At 43.8% G+C, this 23768-nt stretch overlaps 1 protein-coding gene and 1 pseudogene across 4 annotated transcripts in view; one reads left to right on the top strand and one right to left on the bottom strand.

Moving 5' to 3' along the window:
• The window catches only part of CCAR1 (cell division cycle and apoptosis regulator 1), an 80573-nt gene that overhangs the window by 36912 nt on the left and 19893 nt on the right, over positions 1 to 23768 (bottom strand). For 3 of the 4 annotated variants that reach the window (XM_053586388.1, XM_053586386.1, XM_053586387.1), the window contains 4 exons: positions 19932 to 20046; positions 19629 to 19821; positions 8288 to 8417; positions 7208 to 7369 (listed from right to left, as the gene is read on the bottom strand). In XM_053586388.1, the coding sequence (XP_053442363.1) occupies positions 7208 to 7369; positions 8288 to 8417; positions 19629 to 19821; positions 19932 to 20046 (600 nt within the window). The remainder of the gene's footprint in view (positions 1 to 7207; positions 7370 to 8287; positions 8418 to 19628; positions 19822 to 19931; positions 20047 to 23768) is intronic. The other variant, XM_053586389.1, reaches the window with a different exon arrangement.
• LOC128582473 (MARCKS-related protein-like) lies at positions 15830 to 16465 on the top strand (annotated as a pseudogene).

Raw genomic sequence — 23768 nt, forward strand, 5'->3', positions numbered from 1 at the left:
TAGTCAATGCTTTGAATAAATCACTAGTATCTGTTACCTTTATTTCTTTTTTTGTGTGTAGTTTTTATGACTCATTACAGAAGACCCTTTGAAATAATTTCAACCCCAGCTCCAGAAAAGATGTGAATAAAAGCAGTTCTTCCTCAGTTGGAACTGTGCACTTGAGAAAATTATGATTAATACAGAATGTAAAAGGGAAAGTGCTACCAAATTAGTATTTTTGAATGTCCTTCAATCAGGTTTATACACTGTAGAAAAAAATAAATTTTTTTTATTCTTCCTATAGTAAACTTCTGGATCAAGTATACTTACATCAAAATTAAATACAAAAATCTATGTGAAAACAAAATGCAAAGGTTCCCTTTCTATGTAAATAATAAAAATCAATACCTGAAGGTTGCTATGAGCTATGATGCCATAGTACTCTACCAAAGGTGACAAAGTGAGACTCAGTCTCAAAAAAAAAAAAAACAAAAAAAACCCCACTATGATGAATGTCACTGGCACTCACCATAGCCTAGGACCAGGCAGTGTAGCAGACACGATCACCTGCCATAATTTAATCATCTGTTTTGGAGAAGTTAACTATTTTTGGTGCGTCATAGGAAATATACTCATATAAACTGTGAGTGCTGGGACTCAGGGAAGCGCAGCAACCTTTGACTCATAAGATGGAATTTGAGTAATTCTTGAGCAGGTGCCCCACAATCAAATGTCATAGATTGTTTAGATTTGAACACAAGTGGATTTTAAAATAGCTTTCCAACGAAGCATACTTTAAAAAGCCAAGTTTTTTTTTTTTTTTGACAGAGTCTCAGTTTGTTGCCCTTCATAGAATGCTGTGGCATTTATAGCTTACAGCAATCTCAAACTTGGGCTCAAGTGATTCTCTTGCCTCAGCCTCCCAAGTAGCTGGGACCACAGGTGCTCACCACGATGCCTGGCTATTTTTAGAGACAAGGTCTCACTCTGGCTCAGGCTGGTCTTGAACTAGTGAGCGCAGGCCATCCACATGCCTGGTCCTCCCAGAGCGCAGGCGTGAGCCACTGTGCCTGGCCTTTTGGCATGCGTTTTATTTATTTTTTTGTTTTTTGAGACAGAGTTCACTATGTTGCCCTCAGTAGGATGCTGTGGTGTTACAGCTAACAGCAACCTCAAACTCTTGGGCTTAAGTGATTCTCTTGCCTCAGCCTCCTGAGTAGCTGGGACTACAGGCACCCAAGACAACGCCTATTTTTTGGTTACAGTTGTCATTGTTGTTTAGCAAGCCTGGGCTGGGCTTGAACCTGCCAGCTTTGGTGTATGTGGCGGGTGCCCTACTCACTGAGCTACAGGTGCCGAGCCTGCATGTTTTAAATACTGAAATTTACTTCAATCAGTGGCTGGGGGAAGAAAAGACTCAGCTATAATTCTTCACATATGAGAATATGAGGAATATCCTGGAAAGGCCCTTATCCTACAGAAAGAAGGAGATTTGAATTTCTTTTCAAAGAAGTTGCACAATTTGCACATCTACCAACAGTGTGAGTACTTTTGTCCTTATAAACACTGCCAACATGTGTAACACCAAACTTAAAAAAAAAAACTTTGCCAATACAGTAAGTGAAAAAATTAGAAAAAAAAAAAAAAATCAATACCTGATTATTATGTAAATAAGGGAATAAGTTTCTTGGAACTTTGTTTTTTTTTAAGAGACAGGGTCTTACTCTGTCACCGTGGCTGGACTGTAACAGCCTGATAGCAGCATACTGCAGCCTCAAACTCCTGGGCTCAAGGGATCCTCCCCCTTCACACTGCTGAGATGCTGGTCTTAAATTCCTGGATTCAAGCAAATGTCTCACTTCAGCCTCCCAAAGTGCTGGTATTACAGGAATGAGTAACTATGCTTAGACTCGACATTGACATTTTAAAGGATCACTTCGTACAAAATTAGAGGGTGGGGGAAGGATAATTTCCTTTTTCCTAAGAAACAACTTTTAAAGGAGCTGAACTTGGGCGGCGCCTGTGGCTCAGTGAGTAGGGCGCCGGCCCCATATGCTGAGGGTGGCAGGTTCAAACCCAGCCCCAGCCAAACTGCAACAAAAAAATAGCCGGGCATTGTGGCGGGCGCCTGTAGTCCCAGCTGCTCGGGAGGCTGAGACAAGAGAATAGCGTAAGCCCAAGAGTTAGAGGTTGCTGTGAGCCGTGTGACGCCACGGCACTCTACCCAAGGGCGGTACGATGAGACTCTGTCTCTACAAAAAAATAAATAAATAAATAAATAAATAAAGGAGCTGAACTTAAAAGTAAATCAATGTGGAAAAGGCCAAGAGGTCTATTAAAAGCACAATGAATTAAAGGAACACCACCAAAAACTTGAAAAGACAACTACATTCCGTTTTTAAATAACAACTAAAGACAAGAGTATAAACAAAGAACTAATCTCTAGGTAAAGATGGCTGTATCTGACGCCTAAAAAGAAATACAGACTAATAAAACTTGACAGTTAGGGTTGCTGATATAACTATACTTTATTTGGAAAAGATTCTGCTATTCAAATAATAAAAATGTGAAAAACAAGTATTTCAATTTTTCTATTTTTGAGGCAGAATCTTACTCTGTTGCCCTAGAGTGCCATGGTGTCAGCCTTGCTCCCACCAACCTGAAACTACTGGGTTCAGGTGATCTCCCTGCCTCAGCCTCCCAATTAACTGGGACTATGGGCACCTGCCAGGCTAACTTTTCTTTTTTCTTTATTCTTTTCTCTTTATTGAGACAGACTCTCACTTTGTCACCCTCAGTAGATTAGTATGGTGTCATAGCTCACAGCAACCTCAAACTCTTGGGCTCAAGCAATTCTGCTTCAGCCTCCCCAGCAGCTGTTGACTACAGGTGCCAACCACAACATCTGGCTATTTTTATTATTATTTTTTTTTTTTAGAGACAGAGTCTCATTTTGTTGCCCTCGGTAGAGTGCTGTGGCATCACAGCTCACAGCAACCTGCAACTCTTAGGCTTAGGCGATTCTCCTGCCTCAGCCTCCCGAGTAGCTGGCACCGTGGGCGCCCATCACAATGCCCAGCTATTTTTTGCTACAGTTTGGCCGGAGTAGATTTGATCCCACCACCCTCAGTATATGGGGCCAGTGCTCTACTCACTGAGCCACAGGAGCCACCCAACTTTTATTTATTTATTTATTTATTTATTTATTTTTAGACGGACTTTCACTATGTCACCCTCAGTAGAGTACTGTAGTGTCACAGCTCACAGCAACCTCTAGCTGTTAGGTTTAAGCGATTCTCTTGCCTCAGCCTCCCAAGTAGCTTGGACTACAGGCACACACCACATGCCCGGCTATTTTTAGAGATAGGATCTTGCTATGGCTCAGGCTGGTCTCAAACTTGTGAGCTCAAGCAATCCACTCACCTTGGCCTCCCAAAAGGCTAGAATTACAGGTGTGAGCCACCAATTTTTGAGGCTCTCCCTCAACCTATAATAGGGCCTATAATAATAACAACAAAAACAACTAACAACAGCAACAACAAAAACTAACCAGGATGCCTCGGTGCCTGTAGCACAGTGGTTACAGCAACAGCCACGAACACCCAGGCGGGCGGGTTTGAACCCAGCCTTGGCCAGCTAAACAACAACAACTGCAACAAAAAAATAGCTGGGCATTGTGGTGGGCGCCCATAGTCCCAGCTACTTGGGAGGCTAAAGTAAGAGATACTTGGGAGGCTAAGGTAAGAGAATCCTTAAACCCAAGAGTTTAAGGTTGCTGTGAGCTGTGATGCCATAGTACTCTACTGAGGACAACATTAGTAAGACTCTGTCTCAAAAAAAAAAAACAAACAAAAAAACGAGCCAGGCATGGTGGCGTTCACCTATAGTCCTAGTTTGTTGGGTGCCTCACTCAATCCTAAGATTTCCAGGCTGCTGTAAGTCGTGATCATGCCACTATACTCCACCCTGAGCAATAGACTGAGACACCATCTCTATTTAAAATAAATAAATAAATACCTCGTAACCTATGAGAAACAAACAGCAAAAAGAAAAAAAGAGCTGGGCATGTTGGCTCATGTCCATCATCCTACATATTTGGTTGACTAAAGCAAGAGGAACACTGGAGCACAGAAATTTGAGGTTGCAGTGGGTAATGATAATACCACTGCACTACTGCACTCCACCCTGGATGACAAACCAAGACTCTGATTTGACCATAAGCAAGATTGAATGAACACAAATTACCTAACATAATTAACCCAAGTCACAAGAAAATTTTTCTTGGCATGAAGTATATTAAATAAGGTGGCTCCTGTAGCTCAGTGAGTAAGGCGCCGGCTACATACACCAAGGCTGGTGGGTTTAAACCCACCCCGGGACAGCTAAACAACAATAACACTGCAACCAATAAATAGCTGGGCATTATGGCGGATGGTGGTAGTCCCCGCTACTTGGGAAGCTGCTGAGGCAAGAGAATCACTTAAGCCCAAGAGTTAGAGGGTGCTGTGAGCTGTTATGCCACAACACTTGAGGGCAACACAGTGAGACTCTGTCTCATAACAAAAAAGCACTGGCTCAGTGCCTATAGCTCAAGCAGCTAAGGTGCCAGCCACATACACCAGAGCTGGCAGGTTCGAATCCAGCATAGGCCTGCCAAACAACAATGACAACTACAACAAAAAAATAGCCAGGCATTGTGGCGGGCGCCTCTAGTCCCATCTACTTGGGAGGCTGAGGCAAGAGAATTGCTTCAGCCCAGGAGTTAGAGGTTGCTGTGAGCTGTGACACCACAGCACTCTACCCAGGGCAACAACTTGAGACTCTGAGTCAAAAAAAAAAGTAAAGTATGTTAAATAAAATACACTGGTTTACTAGATCTGGAATTGAATATACAGAAACTTTAACTTTCAAAGGCTACTATTATGAATACTAACAATTATACTTTGCTGAAATGTAGCATCGTATTAGGCCATTGTTATTTGCTCCTATGTTTAAGAGCTTTGAACATGCTTTTAATGATTTTTACTGTCGATTTGTTTTTTCAATGTTAATCTATTAGCTAGTTGCTACTACAACCCATAATCAAGTACTGAACCTGTACATCTGCCATACAGTGGGTTAAGTACTTTAGATACATGAACTCAACCTCATAATTTTGCTAGTTGATAGTCTCTGTTTTGTAGGCGAAGCTCAGAAATTCCAGGTAACTTGCCTATGATCTCTGATTACAAAGGCTAAATACTATATTTATGTGCATACATGTGTGTGTGTTATGTAAGGCAGTGTATACGTAGGTCTATATTTCTATTATACTGATAGCTGAATTTGAAATAATTGTTTCACGGTTGAATTATCACTCTTATACTAAGACTTCAAGTTATCAATATATCCAAATATTATTTTCCTTTAGAGACAGAGTCTCACTTTGTTGCCCTGGGTAAAGTGCTATGGCATCACAGCTCACAGCAACCTCCAGCTCTTGGGTTTAGGCGATTCTCTTGCCTCAGCCTCCTGAGTAGGTGGGACTACAGGCGCCCACCACAATGCCCAGTTATTTTGTTGTTGTTGTTGCAGTTTGGCTGGGGGGTGGGTTCAAACATGCCACCCTCGGCATATGGGGCCAATGCCCTACTCACTGAGCAATAGGTGTTGCCCTTTATAGTAGCTTTTCAATTTTTATACCTATTATGCCTTGAATTCACAGGGAATAGGTTCCAGCAGGTCAGAGTCCTCTCCATTGGCTGTCACAAAGCCTGCTATACAAACTGTGCCACAAATTCATAGGAAATAGGTTCTGGCAGCTCAGGCCTATTTCCACTGGTTCTCACAAAGCGTGCTTATCTGGATGGAGCAGACTATAGCTTCAGTTGAATCCAGGTACCTTTCTTTTTGCCTTCCTTCCTGTTCCGATCATTTTCTGTGAAGCTTCACATTCCAGGAAACTATTTTGGCTCTCAGAATGCTTAATATGCTCAGTAAAAACATTAACCTTCTCTGCAAGAATCTTGCCCTTATTTGTTTACAATGATGTAAACAGCATGCTGGATAACACTGGAGATCATTCCAGTTTTGACATGGTAACACATTTGTATGGCATGCCTTTTGAACAGTACCCCTTTCCTTGATGTTTACAATAGCACCTTTCTTGTAGATTAGCATGTATGGAGCCAAAGAAACAATTCCATGTTTACTTTTATAATTTTATTTTTGTGTGTGTAGAATACCATGGCATCACAGCTCACAGCAACCTCAAACTCTTGGGCTTAAGCGATTCTCTTCCCTCAGCCTCCCAAGTAGGTGGGACTATAGGTGCCCACCACAACACCTGGCTAATTTTTTTATTGTTTTTGTTTAGCAGTCTCCAGCTGGGTTCAAACCTGCCAGGCCCTGGGTATGTGGCTGGCACCCTAACCACTGCTATACAGGCGCCCAGCCCAATTCCATGTTTTCTTTTTCTTTTTTTTTTTGTAGAGACAGAGTCTCGCTTTATGGCCCTTGGTAGAGTGCCGTGGCCTCACACAGCTCACAACCTCCAACTCCTGGGCTTAAGCGATTCTCTTGCCTCAGCCTCCCGAGTAGCTGGGACTACAGGCGCCCGCCACAACGCCCGGCTATTTTTTGGTTGCAGTTTGGCCGGGGCCGGGTTTGAACCCGCCACCCTCGGTATATGGGGCCGGCGCCTTACCGACTGAGCCACAGGCGCTGCCCCAATTCCATGTTTTCTAAAAGGCCCAGAAAGCATATATTGAATGCCTCTCTTTCCCTTTGTATTCATCATTTTGGTGAATCATTGCAAGATGGCATCTCCACTGAAAAGTACAATTCTAACTTTAGGGAACAATTTCATCTCCTTTTTAATACTGGCTGATATCGTTAACAAGGTTATAAAAATAACAAACCCTTGCAGAGAACTGAATACCCTGTTTCCCCGAAAATAAGACATCCTCCAAAAATAAGACCTACTTACAGGAACGATAAGACGTCCCCTGAAAATAACCTAGCACATCTTTGGGAGCACACCTTAAAATAAGACACTGTCTTATTTTTGGGGAAACAGGGTACTACTTCCAATTGCATTTCTGCACTTATATGAAGAACACTAAACGTCAGTAAATGTTGCAAAACAACTACTCTCATAACTATTTTGTAACACATTCCATCAATTTACACAAAATTATAAAATTAGTAAATGCAATGAAACAAAGAGGGATAAAAAGGAACATACCAATCTAAAGAAAACTTTGAAAACTGAACTGTATAACGTGGGACAACACGTCGAACTCTCCGAGGTGATCGTTCTCTCTCTCTCCGTGGAGATCTTTCCCGGGAGCGTTTCCTCTGAGGTGATCTTTCTCTGGATCTACGCCTTTCTCTCTCCCTTTCACGACTTAAAGCAAGTTTTTCTAAAATTACTACTATTTCTGGCATTATGGAACAGCTTTATAATAAAACATAATAGGCAAGATAAACCAGATTTCATTGTACATTTAACTTTTTTTTTTTTGAGACAGAATCTCACTATGTTGCCCTCGGTAGAGTACTGTGGTGTCACAGCTCACAGCAACCTCAAACTCTTGGGTTCAAGTGATTATCTTGCATAAGCCTCCCAAGTAACTGGGACTACAGGCGCCCACCACAACACCCAGGTATTTTTTTTTGGTTGTAGTTGTCACTGTTGTTTGGCAGGCCTGGGCTGGGTTCGAACCTGCCAGCTCTAGTGTATGTGGCTGGCACCCTAGTCACTGAGCTACAGGCACCAAGCCAAAAAACAACTTTTTTTGAAATACATTTAACTTCTAAAAAAATTTGGTAAAATTTAAAATGTACATGACACAAAATGTGCCATTTCAGCCTCTTTATTTATTTATTTATTAGTGGGAGACAGAGTCTCACTATGTCACTCTTGGTAGAGTACTGTGGCATCATGGCTCACAGCAACCTCAAACTCTTGGGCTCAAGTGATTTTCTTGTCTCAGCCTCCCAAGGAGTTGGGACTATAGGCACCCGCCACAACGCCCAGCTATTTTTTCATTGTAGTTGTCACTGTTGTTTGGCAGGCCTGGGCTGGGTTTGAACCCGCCAGCTCTGGTGTATGGGGCTGGCACCCTAGTCACTAAGCTACAGTAGCTGAGCCAATTTTAGCCTCTTTAAAGTGTACTTTTCAGAGGCATTAAGTGCACTGACACATACGGTGCCAACCATCCACAGAACACTTTTAAAAATACACCTTCGTTGTCAAAATAAACTGTACCTTCAGTATACTGGGTTTGATTATTAAAAAAAAAAGAAAGAGAAAAAAACACACCTTCGGTCATCTTTTCTGTTAGGTACTTGATCTCCTCTGTCATTCCTTCCTGAAAACCTGGATGGTGGATCTAATCTTCGTGCAGGTTGCGGCTGTGAAACTATACGAACAGGAGGCTGCAATAAACCAGCTTTAAAAGATAAAGAGGAAAAGTTTTAAGGACAATTTTTTTTAACTTGATTAAAGAAAGTTCAAAAGCACAGTGAATTAAATGAACTCAGACAAAAAATTGGGAGTCTCTAAAATTGTTTACTCCATGAAGCATAATTTATAATTTTTAAAGGAATAGATATTGTATTGATGAATTCTTCCCATTACTTAAAGTCAGCCATTTCATTTACTTATTTTATTTCCAGATAAAACAAACCTACCTTCCTGGGTACAAAGCAAACTTAATTCATGGACAAATACAAGTATTTTATAAAAAGTAAATAGGCTGAGAACAATAGCTTATGCCCTTTGGAGGGCTCAGGTGGGAAGATGGCATGAAGCCAGTTGGAGATCAGCCTGAGCAACTGGTGAGACCCCATACCTAAAAATACATAAATAAGAAGCTGGGGCTGGGCAGGGTGGCTTTCACCTGTAAACATAGCACTCTGGGAGGCTGAGGCAGAGGATCACTTGAGGTCAGGAGCTTTAGACCAATCTAACCAAAGTGAACTACTAAAAATAGAAAAAAAATAGAAAAAAATCAACCACATGTGGTAGCACATGTTGTAGTCCCAGCTACACAGAAAGCTGAGACAGGATTGCCTGAGCCCTGGAGTTTAAGCTTGCTGTGAGGTAGTCTGATGCCATGGCACAGGGGACAGAACAAGATTCTTTTTTTTTTTTTTTTTCTTGAGACCGAGTCTCACTTTGCTGCCCTCAGTTTCAAACTCTAGGCCTTAAGTGATTCTCGTCTCAGCCTTCCAAGTAGCTGGGACTATAGGCACCTGCCACGATGCCCAACCCTCTGGAGCAAGACCCTTAAAAAACAAAAAAGAAGAAAGAAAGAATTAGCTGGGGGTACTGGCAAGTGCATATAGTCCCAATTACTTGGGAAGCTGAAGCACAGGTCTCCTGAGCCCAGGAGCTGGAGGTTGCTGTAAGCTGTGATTATACCACTGCACTTTAGCCTGGGCAATAATACAACATTCTCTTTCTTAAAAGTTTAAAATACACAGGGCAGCGCCTGTGGCTCAGCGCCGGCCCCATATACCTAGGGTGGCGGGTTCAAACCCAGCCCCAGCTGAACTGCAACCAAAAAATAGCCGGGCGTTGTGGCGGGCGCCTGTAGTCCCAGCTACTTGGGAGGCTGAGGCAAGAGAATCGCTTAAGCCCAGGAGTTGGAGGTTGCTGTGAGCTGTGTGATGCCACGGCACTCTACCGAGGACCATAAAGTGAGACTCTGTCTCTACAAAAAAAAAAAATTTTAAATACACAAAATTTAAAAATTAAAGGCCTCTGCAGTAGGTAAAACTATTACACATCATAGGAAAGAAGACAGATAAGAACACAAGACAAGGGCGGTGCCTGTGGCTCAGTCGGTAGGGCACCGGCCCCATATACCGAGGGTGGCGGGTTCAAACCCGGCCCCGGCCAAACTGCAACCAAAAAAATAGCCGGGCGTTGTGGTGGGTGCCTGTAGTCCCAGCTACTCAGGAGGCTGAGGGAAGAGAATCGCTTAAGCCCAGGAGTTGGAGGTTGCTGTAAGCTGTGTGATGCCATGGCACTCTACCGAGGGCCATAAAGTGAGACTCTGTCTCTACAAAAAAAAAAAAAAAAAAGAACACAAGACAAGTAATTTTATTGTTCCTACATGGGCATGGTGGCTCACGTCTGTAATCCTAGCACAATGGGAATCTGAGGTGGGTAGGACTGCTCAGGAGTTCAACACCAGCCTGAGCAAGAGCGAGACCCTGTCTCCAAGGGTCTCAGAGACAATTTCCCCAATTTTTGTTTTGTTTCATTTTGAGACAGTCTCAAACTATGAGTTTCACAATGTCTCCACGGTAGAGTGCCATAGCATCACAGCTCACAGCAACCTCAAACTCTTGGGCTCAAGCAGTTATCTTGCCTGAGCCTACAAGTAGCTGAGACTACAGGTGCGTGCCACAACGCCCAGCTACTTTGTCGTTCTTGTTGGTGTTGTCATTGTCCTTTTGCAGGGGCAAGTGGGGTTCGAACCCACCAGCTCCGGTGTATGTGGCTGACACCCTAAACACTGAGCAAAAGGCAGCAAGCCAAATTGTTTTGTGTGTGAATTATTACTACCAACTATTACCGGAAAATAATAATAATAATTTTTATAGGTTGGCACCTGCAACACAGTGGTTAGGGCACCAGCCACACACACCCAGGATGGCGGGTTCAAACCCAGCCTGGGCCTGCTGAAACAGCAATTACAACAGCAACAACAACAACGACAAAAAAAGCTGGGCATTGTGGCAGGCACCTGTAGTCCCAGCTACTTGGGAGGCTGAGGCAAGAGAATCGCCTAAGCCCAAAAGCTGGAGGTTACTTTGAGCTGTGACGCCAGGGCACTCTACTGAGGGGAACATAATCAGATACTGTCTAAAAAAAAAACAATGAAGCATAAAACATTGAATAAATAAAAATGCAGAGGCAACAGTGATAATGAAATATGTACAAGAAAGCAAAGAAAAACTCATTGCCGTCAACTGAGATAAATCTCCCCACCAACTCCTTAAACTGATAAAGGGAGCTCCCCGCTTGGTAGGGAAAAGCTCTTTTCTGCACAATAGTGATAGGTATTCATGACCATAAAAGGGACAAAAGAATTTGAAAATCTTCATTCTGCAACCTCCAATGAAATAATTGATATAGGTAAGAATCACCTAAGTAGGAGTTGGCAAGGAGTTTTCTATAAATGGACACAAGTATTTTAGTTTTTGCAGCCCTCAAATGGTCTGCATCATATATTCTTTTCTAAAATAACCCTTTCAGCGGCGCCTGTGGCTCAGTGAGTAGAGCGCAGGCTCCATATACTAAAGGTGGTGTGTTTGACCACAGCCCCAGCCAAACTGCAACAAAAAAATAGCCGGGCGTGGGCGGCGCCTGTGGCTCAAGGAGTAGGGCGCCGGTCCCATATGCCAGAGGTGACGGGTTCAAACTCAGCCCAGGACAAAAACCACAAAAAAAAAAAAAAAAAAAAATAGCCGGGCGTTGTGGCAGTCGCAGGTAGTCCCAGCTACTCGGGAGGCCGAGGCAAGAGAATCGCCTAAGCCCAAGAGCTGGAGGTGCTGTCAGCAGTGATGCCACGCACCCCATCGAGGGTGACAAAGTGAGACTCTATCTCTAAAAAGTAAAAAAAATAAAATAAAATAAATAGGGCGGCATCTGTGGCTCAGTGGGTAGGGCACCAGCCCCATATACCAAGGGTGGCGGGTTCAAACCCGGCCTGGGCCAAACGGCAACCAAAAATTAGCTGGGCACTGTGGTGGGTGCCTATCTATAGTCCCAGCTACTTGGGAGGCTGAGGCAAAAGAATTGCCTAAGCCCAGGAGTTCAAGGTTGCTGTGAGCTGTACGACACCATGGCACTCTACCGAGGACATTAAAGTGAGACTCTGACTCTACAAAAAAAAAAATAATAATAATAAAATAAATAACACTTTGAAGGATTGGCACCCTTACCTCAGTGGTTATGGCTCCAGCCACATACACCGGGGCTGGCGGGTTCGAAACCAGCCCAGGCCTGCTGAATAGTGACAACTACAACAACAAATAGCCAGGCGTTGTGGCAGGTGCCTGTCGTCCCAGCTTCTTGGGACGCTGAGATAAGAGAATCGCTTAAGCCCTAGAGTCTGACGTTGCTGTGAGCTGTGACACCATAGCACTCTACTGACGGGGACATAGCAAGACTCTTGTCTCAAAAAAACAGCCAGATGTTGTGGCAGGTGCCTGTAGTCCCAGCTACTTGGGAGGCTGAGGCAAGAGAATCACTTAAGCCCAGGAGTTGGAGGTTGCTGTGAGCTATGATGCCACTCTACCCAGGATGACTGCTTGAGGCTCTGTCTCAAAAAAACCTTAACATGTATTTGTGAGACAACTGAGAAATACGAAAATAAACAGGATAGGGCAGCACTTATGGCTCAGTGGGTAGGGCCCCGGCCCCATATACTGAGGGTTGCGGGTTCGAACCCGGCCCCTGCCGAACTGCAACCAAAAACAGCCAGGTGTTGTGGCATGCGTCTGTGGTCCCAGGTACTCAGGAGGCTAAGGCAAGAGAATCACCTAAGCCCCGGAGTTGGAGGTTACTGTGAGCTGTGATGCAACAGCACTCTACCGAAGGAGATAAAGTGAGACTCTGTCTCTAAAAAAAAGAAAATAAACAGGATATTTAAATAATTTTCTTAGTTATGACAAAAAATACTGTTAACATTAGAAAATGTTCTAAGAAGCACATACAGGCAGCGCCTGTGGCTCAGTGAGTAGGGTGCCAGCCCCATATACTGAGGGTGGTTTCAAACCTGGCCCAGCCCAACTACAGCAACCAAAGAAAAAAAAGTCAGGTAATGTGGCAGGTGCCTGTAGTCCCAGCTATTCGGGAGACTGAGGCAAGAGAATCGCCTAAGCTCAAGAGCTAGAAGTTGCTGTAAGCTGTGACACCACAGCACTCTACCGAAGGTGACAAAGTGAGACTGTGTCTCTAGAAAAAAAACAAAAAAAGCAGCACATGCATATGTATTGAGTGGTGAACGGTCATAATATCTGTTACTTTCTTTAAACAAGTAAAAAAAGGTATATATTTGCATTAACAGGTATGCAAATATACCAAAATTTTAAAAGTGATTGAAAGTAGTAAGCTCTAAGTAATCATTATACTATTCTTTCAATTTTTCTGTATACTTAAAAATTTCCATCATAAAAATTTGATTGTAGATGGCCAGGCGTGGTGGCTTACACCTGTAATCCTAGCACTCTGAGAGGCAGGTGGATTGCCTAAGCTCACAGGTTCAAGAGAAAAGCTTACACAATTGTGAGACCCTGCCTCTAAAAATAGCTGGGTGTTGTGGCAGGCGCCTATCTTCCCAGCTACTCCAGAGACTGAGGCAAGAGAATCACTTGAGCCTAAGAGTTTGAGGTTGCTGTGAGCTATGATACTACAGCACCCTACTGAGGGGAAAAAGTGAGACTCTGTCTCACAAAAAAAAAAAAAAAATTTTGACTGGGGGCTCCACACCTGTAGCTCAGCAACTAGGGCACCAGCTACATACACCGGAGCTGGTGGGTTCAAATCCAGCTCAGGCCTGCCAAACAACAACAACTACAAACAAAAAATAGCCAGGTGGTGTAGTGGGCACCTGTACTCCCAGCTACTTGGGAGGCTGAGGCAAACCGGGGTCCTCAAACTATGGCCCACGGGCCACATGAGGCAGTGTGATTGTATTTGTTCCCGTCTTGTTTTTTTTACTTCAAAATAAGACATGTTCAGTGTGCATAGGAATTTTTTCATTGTTTTTTTTTTTTTTTTAACTATAGTCCGGCCCTCCAGCAGTCTGAGAGACAGTGAACTGGCCCTCTGTTTAAAAATTTTGAGGAGTCCTGGTTATGACCAAGAGCTTGAGGTTGCTGTGAGCTGTGACACCACAGTACTCTACGAAGGGCGACATAGACTGTCTCAAAAAAAAAAAATTTTTTTTTTTTGATTGGGGAAAGTAGCAATTGACTTATGAATGCTTCTTACTGTAAGTTATATGATGCCAACTAAGGACTTATGGGTTAACATCCTAAACTATCACCTAACCCCAGTGAGAATGGCCCACATCACAAAATATCAAAGCTGAATATGCTGGTGTGGATATGGAGAGAAGAGAACACTTTAACACTGCTAGTGAGACTGCAAAGTAATACAACCTTTTTTTTTTTTAATTGAGACAGAGTTTTACTTTGTCACCCTCAGTAGAGTGCCGTGGAGTCACGGCTCACTGCAACCTCAAACTCTTAGGCTCAAGCAATTCTCTTGCCTCAGCCTCCCTAGTAGCTGGGACTATAGGCGCCTACCATAACCCGTGGCTATTTTTTTGTCTGTTTAACAGGACTGGGCTGGGTTTGAACCCACCAGCCCTGGAGCACGTGGCTGGCTCCTGACCACTGAAGTACGTACAGGTGCCCAGCCTAATAGAACCTTTCTGGATGGAAGTATGGAGACCCTAAAAGAACTTACATGCCATTTGATCCTGCATTCTGATTACTTGGCACCTACCCAAAAGACAAAAATCCTTTTTATAAGGACATTTGCACTAGACTGCTTATCAATGCTTATTTCATAATCACCAAACTGTGGAAACAACCTAACTGCCCATGAAGAATGGATTAACAAGCTGTGGTACACCATGGAATACTACTCAACTACTAAAAAAGATGGAGACTTCACATCTTTTATATTAACCTGGATGAAGTTGAAACACATTCTTCTTAGTAAAGCATCACAAGAATGAATCCCATGTACTCAATTCTAATATGAGAACAAGTGATGACCTAGTACATCGTGGGGGAAGAGGGAATGGACAGAGGAAAGGAGGAAAGTGGTTGAAGGGTTAGGGTGTGTTAACACACCTCTTGACAAACATAAAAGAAATTTTTAAAAAAAAGTGTCATGGGCTGGTAAGGTGGCTCACACCTATAATCCTAGCACTCCGGGAGACAAAGGTGGGTGGACTGCCTGAGCTTGCAGGTTTGTGACAGCCAAAAACACAGGAAGACTTCCTCTCTAAAAATAGCTGGGCATTGTGGCCAGTGCCTGTAGTCCCAGCTACTTGGGAGGCCAAGGCAAGAGAATCTCTTGAGCCCAAGAGTTTGAGGTTGCTATTAAATTTTAAGCCTTTTTAATTTTGTGAAGGCAGCTCAGCACCTGTGGCTCAAGAGGCTAAGGCTCCAGCCATATACACCTGAGCTGGTGGGTTTGAATATAGCCCGGGCCCGCCAAACAATGAGGGCTGCAACCAAAAAAATAGCCGGGCGTTGTAGCGGGCGCCTGTGGTCCCAGCTACTTGGGAGGCAGAGGCAGGAGAATAGCTTGAGCCCAGGAGTTTGAAGTTGCTGTGAGCTATGATGCCACAGCACTCTACCCAGGGCAACAGCTTGAGGCTCTGTCTCAAAAAAAAAATAAATAAATAAAAATAAATAATTTTGTGAAGGCAAAAAGTGGAAACCAAATAAACACATGTATATGTTAGAGACAATAATATATATGTTTTAAAAAATCAAAAAAATTAAAAAAAATAAAAGTTTGAGGTTGCTGTGAGCTGAGGCCACAGGCACTCTACCAGGGGCTACACAGTGAGACTCTATTTCCAAAAAAAAAAAGAAGAGTTACAGGTTAAAATTGTTGAAGGGGCATTCGGGCATTGGGGGGGGGGGCCTAGCTAGCAGGTCAGCTGCAGAGTAGGGGGTGGAGCTCGATTTCCCCCCAGACCCCTCCCGGTCACATGCCAGCCCCACCCCTCCTCTAGCCAGGCGACCCTGTCCAACTATCCCCAGTGGCCCGAGCCCAGGGTGGCTCAGGCTCAGGGCATCCCCCAGCAAACCCCCTATCATGGGCAGCCAGAGCTCCAAGGCTCCCCAGGGCGACGTGACCACCAAAGAGGCAGCAGGCACTTCCCCCACAAAGGCCAATGGACAGGACAACGGCCACGTGAAAAGCAATGGAGACTTATCCCCCAAGGGTGAAGGGGAATCCCCCCAGCCCCGCCCCCGCCCCGTGAACAGAACAGAGGAGGCAGCCAGGGCGACCAGCAATGCCATCGAGCCAGCACCACCTAGGGAGCTGACGCAAAGGGGGAGGCCCCCGCAAGGAGACCCCCAAGAAGGAGAAGAAATTCTCTTTCAAGAAGTCTTTCAAATTGAGCGGCCTATCCTTCAAGAGAAATTGGAAGGAGGGTGGGGGTGATTCTTCTGCCTCCTCACCCACAGAGGAAAAGCAGGAGCAGGGGGAGATTGGTGCCTTCAGCGACAAGGGCAGTGCCCAGGAAGGGAAGGCTGTTGCCACCCCCAAGAGCCAGGAGCCCCAGGCCAATGGGGCAGAGGCTAGTGCTGCCTCCAAGGGAGGAGACACGGAAGAGGAGGCAGGGCCCCAGGCTGCAGAGCCGTCCACTCCCTCGAGGCTGGAGAGTGGCCCTACATGGGTCAACGCTGAGCAGAATGAGTAGCTGGGTGGGGACAGGTGGGTGGTCTCTAAACTGCAAAAACTGTGCTGTCCTTCTGAGGTCACTGCCTGGACCTGGCACCCTGGCTGCCTTCCTGTGCCCAGAAAGGAGTTGTTGCCCCCTCCCAGCCACATTCCCTCTCCTCTTCTTTTCCTGTGGATTCTCCCATCAACCATCTGGTTATCCTTTTAAGGCAAGTTGAAGATGGTCCCTTATAGCTTCCCAAGTTAGGTTTAGTGATGTGAAATGCTCCTGTCCCTAGCCCTTCCCCTCATCTCATTGCCCTACCCCTGGAGAAGGCAATTGTTGGTTTTCTTCCCCAGTTCTTTTCCAAGTAGGTTTTGTTTATCCAGCTCCCCAAAACCCTGAGCCAGAAGTGGGGTGCTTAAACTCCCAAACCTTGAGCATCAAGCCTTTCCCCCTGTTTAGTCTCTTGTGCTGTGCCTAGTGGCACCTGGGCTGGGGAGCACACTATCCAGTCTAGGTTTTTATAAATGTCTTACTCAAGCTCAAACCTCCGGCTCATGAATCAACTGTGTCTCTTTTTTGACTTGGTAAGCAAGTATTAGGCTTTGGGCTGGGGGAGAGGTCTGTAATGTCAAACAACTTCTTGTTGTCTTTTTTGGCTCCCATTGTTGTAAATAACTTTTAATGGCCAAAACCCCAGATTTGTACTTTTTGCTTCCTAACTGCTAAAACCATTCTCTTCCACCTGGTTTTACTGTAACATTTGCAAAAGGAATAAATGTTGTCCCTTTAAATAAATTAATTAAATTAAATTGTTGAAGGATCCTACTTGCCAAGTTCCTACTTCCCTACCCTTCTCGTAACTTACGCATAGCAAATCAACTCCACTGAAATCAATCAGATATCTTTTCTACTTTCCAATTTATTTTTGTCCTACACTCATTCCACTAAGCCTATGGAACACATCACCACCAAAAACAATGCTTTGCTAAACCTTCCCACAAAAACCCTATCTTTCCTTTAGACACTGTGGGTAAGAAAACCATATTCAAGTCTCAATGCACAACTGGAAAATAGGGCCTGTTCAAAGAAAAACATCAGAAACCAGAATACTAAACGTCTGATACCTGAAAGAAATAAAAAGCTTGGAAATAATTTGGTATTACCAAATCAAGTTTTTTGGGTTTTTTTGTTTGTTTGTTTTTTAAGACAGCGTCTTACTATGTTGCCCTTGGTAGAGTGCCATGGCGTCACAGCTCACAGCAACCTCAAACTCTTGGGTATAAGCGATTCTCTTCCCTCAGCCTGTCAAGTAGCTGGGATTATAGGCGGCCACCACAACGCCTGGCTAGTTTTTTTGTTGCAGTTGTCATTGCTGTTTAGCTGACTCAGGCCAGGTTCGAACCCACCAACCTTGGTGCATGTGGCTGCCACTGTAACCAATGTGCTATGGGTGCTGAGCCACTACCTAATGACTTTATGATATGCAAATCCTCAAACCAAGCAATTCCACTCAAACATAAATACATTTCAGAAACGCAATTATATTGCGTCAGAAACATTTATGAGAACATACATAGCAGCATATTCAAAAACCCAAAACCAAAACAATCCAAATGTTTACCAAAACCAAAGCAATTAACATCACAATATTCACACAATGGAATACTATGCAACAATGAAAATGAAACATAGAATAAACTGTATAAAAACCTTAAGATACAATGGTGAACAAAAGTTTTACACAAAAGATTGTATTAATAGCATCACACATTAGGTTCAAAAACAGACAAAGCTAAAATGTACTGAGGATGCAGACATGAGACTAAAAAAATAAATATACATATACATATTTTTCTAATATATAAAATACATACATATATGTATTTTTTTTTAAGACAGAGTCTCACTATGTGGTCCTTGGTAGAGTGCTGTGGTGTCACAGCTCATAGCAACCTCAAACTCTTGGGTACAAGCGATTCTCTTGCCTCAGCCTCTCAATTAGCTGGGACTACAGACGTCCACCATAACGCCCGCCTAGAGACTAAAAATATTAAACAGAGATAGCAATGTGGTATTTTGTGATCTGAGAATGGATTATGTAAATGTTTGTTTAAAAATAATTCATTACTACCGGGAGAGGTGGCTCATGCCTTGTAGGCACAGGAAGGTGGATTGCTCGAGCTCACGAGTTCGATACCAGTCTGAGCAAGAATGAGAATCCATCTTCACTAAAAATATAAAAAAACTAGTTAAGTGTGGTGGTGGGCACCTATGAGTCCCAGCTACTTGGGAGGCTGAGGTAAAAAGATTGCTTGAGCCCTAAGAAACTGAAATTGCTAAGACCTATGACATCACGGCACTCTACCCAGGATGACACAACAAAAACCAAAACACAAGCTGGGTACGGTGAATCAGCTTGTTTCCTAGCTCTTAGGGAGCCCCCGAGGCGGGTGGATTGCCTAAGCTCACGAGTTCCAGACCAACCTGAGCAAGAATGAGACCCTGTCTCTAAAAAATAGCCAGGCACTGTGGTGGGTGCCTGTAGTCCCAGCTACTTAGGAAGCTAAGGCAAGAGGATCTCTTGCAACCCAGAAGTTCAAAAAAAAATTACCAAAAATGGGAAAAGGAATTAATAGATTTGATACTTGCCTTTTTGTTTCCTTTTTTCCAGACAGAGTCTCACTATGTCACCCTAGATAGAGTGCCATGGTGTCACAGCTCACAGCAACCTCAAATTCTTGGGCTTAAGTGACTCTCTTGCCTCAGCCTCCCAAAGGTGCCCACCACAACACTTGGCTCTTTTTTGTTGCAGTTGTCATTTTTTTTTTTTTTTAGCTAGCCCAGGCTGGGTTCGAACCCACCATCCTCAGTGCATATAGCTGGCACCGTAACCACTGTGCTACGGGTGCCAAGCCGATTTGATACTTGTCTTAAGGGCACATGAAACACATCATTAAATTTGCTATTTGCATTAAGGGCAATATAATATACTTCCACACAGCTTTGGAAGTAGAGGTATTCTATTCAAGACTTTTACGTTTCAAGTTAAGTTTTCTGGAAGTCCCTGCCGTTTTAGTCATTAAGAGCATATCATTATTATTTTAACAAATAAAGATTTCTATATTACACTCTACCAAGGGCGACGAAGTGAGACTCTGTCTCTTAGAAAAAAAAAAAAAAAAAGATTTATCTATTAGTCTAAAACAGAAGCAAAGATACCTTTCTGTTGCGGTTGCTGTAATAAGGGCTGTGGCTGAGTCTGCAATAGTGGTGTAATAGAGGCTGCTGAAATCTGTGCTTGCAGAAGTGACTGGGGCTGAGGCTGAGCTTGAACACCAAATGTTGTCTGTGGTGCAATGGGCTGAAGTACAGCAGGAGGAGTCTTTAGCAAAGGTTGGGTTTGGGACTGATTCTTAACGAAAATAAAGAAATAAATAAAATTTTATAAACAAGAAAGAAAAATCTTTGTGCATTATAAAACCCAATCACCAAGTTGCTGAAATATCTGAGTATTTTATGTACCTGATTTGGTAGTGTTTGAATTCTTTGTGCATTCCATTTAAAAGGCATATTAGGATTATAAGTAGCTTCAACCAATACCCTGTCACCCACTTGGGGGGTTTTCCCTTTGACAGCACTGCAAAAAAGAAAAAAAGTAAGTTAAACATAAATACAATTAGAAATGATTCCCTCAAAAAGTATACACTTAGTCTTGGCTGCCAGCCACATGGAGCTGGTGGGTTGGAATCCAGCCAAACAACAATGACGACTACAACCACAAAACAAACAAACAACAACAAAAAAAAAACAATAGCCAAGTGTTGTGGCAGGCGTCTATAGTCCCAGCTTGTTGGGAGGCTGAGGCAAGAGAATCGCCTAAGCCCAAGAGCTGGAAGTTGCTGTGAGCTATGATGCTACAGCACTCTACCCAGGGCAACAGCTTGAGACTATCTCAAAAAAATGAAAAACGTATATAATTAGTATAAGGCGTTTTTTTTTTTTTTTTTTTGAGACAATCTCACTTGGTCACCCTTGGTAGAATGCCATGGCGTCGTAGCTCATAGCAACCTCAAAATTCTGGGTTTGGCAGCACCTGTGGCTCAAGGGAGTAGGGTGCAGGCCCCATGTGGCGGGGTTCAAACCCAGCCCCAGCCAAAAACCACAAAAAAGAAAAAAAACTTCCTGGGTTTAAGTGATTCTTTTGCCTCAGCCCCCCCATGTAGCTGGGACTACAGGCACCCGCCATAATGCCTGACTAGATTTGTTACTAATTTTTTTAAGAGACATGGTCTTGCTCTTGGCTTAGGTTGCTCTCAAACTCCTGAGCTCAAGCAATTCCCGTCTCAGCCTCCCAGAGTGCTAGGATTACAAGAGTGAACCACTACACCCGGCCAAAAGTAAACTATAATTAGATAGTGGCAGGCGCCTGTAGTCCCAGCTATTTGGGAAACTGAGGCAAGAGGTACCTGAACCCAAGAGTTTGAGGTTGATGTGAGCAAAGACACAACAGCATTCTACCAAGGGTGACCAAATGAGACTTTGTCCCAAAAAATAAATAAATAAATAATACTAAACTGTATCTGAAATGAAAGCCTAGAAATTTTTAATTTTTTTAGACAGAGTCTCCCTCTTGTTGCCCTACATAAAGAGTAGTAATGTCACAGCTCAAAGCAACCTCAAAACTCTTGGGCTCAAGTGATCCTCTTGCCTCAGCCTCCAGAGTAACTGAAACTATAGTGCTTGCAACAATGCCCAGCAGATTTTTTAGAAATGGAGACTCACTCACTCTAGTTCAGCCTAGTCTCCAACTTCTGTGTTCAAGCAATCCACCTGCCTCCACCTCCCACAGTGCGGGGATTACAGGCATGAGCCACCACACTCAGCCCTAAAAATCTCTTTAAAAAGTAGATAGTCGGGCGGCACCTGTGGCTCAGTCGGTAAGGCGCCGGCCCCATATACCGAGGGTGACGGGTTCAAACCCGGCCCCAGCCAAACTGCAACCAAAAAATAGCTGGGCGTTGTGGCGGGCGCCTATAGTCCCAGCTACTGGGGAGGCTGAGGCAAGAGAATTGCTTAAGCCCAGGAGTTGGAGGTTGCTGTGAGCTGTGTGAGGGCACGGCACTCTACTGAGGGCCATAAAGTGAGACTCTGTCTCTACAAAAAAAAAAAAAAAAAAGTAGATAGTCGCTTTTTCCGCCATCTTTCCATGCCGCCATAATGGTGCGTATGAACATCAACAATGCCGAAAAGAGAGGCAAATGCCAGGTTCTTATAAGGCCGTGCTCCAAAGTCATCGTCCGGTTTCTAACTGTGATATGAAGCATGGGTACACTGGCGAATTTGAAATCGATGATCACAGAGCTGGGAAAATTGTTGTGAACCTCACAGGCAGGTTAAACAAGTGTGGAGTGATCAGCCCAGGGCTTGATGTGCAACTCAGAAGATCTAGAAAAACGGCAGAATAATCTGCTCCCATCCCGCCAGTTTGGTTTCATTGTACTGACAACTTCAGCTGGCATCATGGACCACAAAGAAGCAAGAAGAAAACACACAGGAGGGAAAATCCTGGGATTCTTTTTCTAGGGATGTAATACATACTGAAAAATAAAATGCCTCAATGGACTCTGATGCTTCTGTTGGTCGTTTTGAGCCTTTACAGCAGTGTAGCGAGAGGATCTGGGAATGTACAGCCATTGTATTAATCAGTGAATGCTGTTCCATTAAGTGAGCAAGACAAGTTTGTGGTGTCTAGTCTTCACCCTCATGGCTCACCAGAGATTGGCGTATCCGGACCTAGGACATTGAATCTTGAGTTGGGCTTCATGTTTGGGAAACTTGTGTGATTGCTTTACAGAGGAGAAGTCTGAGGGAGGTATTTTGCAAACAGTAAAAGTTCTCATGAAAGTAATAAATGCATGGCTTGGTGCCCGGAGCACAGTGGTTACGGCCTCGGCCACATGCACCAAGGCTGGCCGGTTCAAACCCAGCCCGGGCCAGCTAAATGATGAAAACTGCAACAAAATACCTGGGCGTTGTGGCGGGTGCCTGTGGTCCCAGCTACTTGGGAGGCTGAGGCAAGAGAAGCACTTAAGCCCAAGAGTTTGAGGTTGCTGTGAGCAGTGATACCAAGGCACTCTACTCAGGGGGACAAAGTGAGACTGTCTCAAAAAATAAAAAGAAAGTAATATATGCATAAGAAAACAATTAGCTGCTCTCCAACAAAACCAGTTATTTGACACTTAGTTTTGGTACATTTATTTTGTTGGGCTGTGATCATTCCAGAAGGTAAGATTTTAGTTCCTGCTCAATTTTTATATCCAGTTGTTGTAATAGACATTTGCTAGGAATTGTTTGAATAGGGTCCAGTGCAGTGAACATGTTCCTCCTGGAGGAGAGGGAGCTGAGGAGACAGGGGTGTGTCCCTCAGTTTCCGGTCTGCCTTTGGCTAGTCAGGAAGTGTTTAAGAGAGAATTGACTTCTGGACTAGGACATGGTAGATAGCTAGGAATACCCTATAAATGTGGCAAATATCAGTTCCCATTTGTTAGAAGAAAGTGATTGGAGAGGCCTGTTTCGATTTAGGGGAACAGAGCTTCTGATACCTGGGAAGCTCTTGAGTAATGAACATGGTTTTGTTGGGCTCTGACAGACCAGAATTGAGATCTGCTTCTCCACCTGGTAGCCACAATTTCCTTATGAGTAAATGGGAATAATACAAAACCTACCTCAGCATTGAGAAAAGTATGTAAGATACACACTGAGCACAAGACCATCATAGTATTATGAAGTTGTTTTTGTTAGGCACAGAAATGAAGTCCAGAAGAATCTTCAAGGGGCTTATTCTTTTTTTTTTGTTTTGTTTTTTGAGACAGTCGCACTATGTCACCCTTGGTAGAGTGCTGTGGCATCACAGCTCACAGCAACCTTAAAATCTTGGGCTTAAGTGATCCTCTTACCTCAGCCTCCAGAGACTACAGGCCTGAGCCACCATGCCCTTCCAAGGAGCTCATTCTCAGTGCCAAAACACTGTAAGCTCTAGGATGACAGGGCCCATGTTTGCTTTGTTTTCTTTCATATCTCTAGTTCCTGGCACAGAGCTGTCTCAATAAATACATGTTAATTGAATAAAAAAAAAGTAGATAGTCTTCCCAGCTACTTGGGAGGCTGAAACAAGAGAATCGCTTAAGCCCAAAAGTTTGAGGTTGCTTTGAGCTGTGATAACATGGCACTTTACCCAGGGCGACATAGTGAGACTCTGTCTGCAGCACAACAGTTACAACATCAGCCACATACACCAAGGCTGGCATGTTTGAACCTGGCCCAGGCCATCTAAACAACTGCAACAAAAAAATAGCCAGG

This window comes from Nycticebus coucang, chromosome 3, assembly GCF_027406575.1.
Source record: "Nycticebus coucang isolate mNycCou1 chromosome 3, mNycCou1.pri, whole genome shotgun sequence".
NCBI lineage: Eukaryota > Metazoa > Chordata > Mammalia > Primates > Lorisidae > Nycticebus > Nycticebus coucang.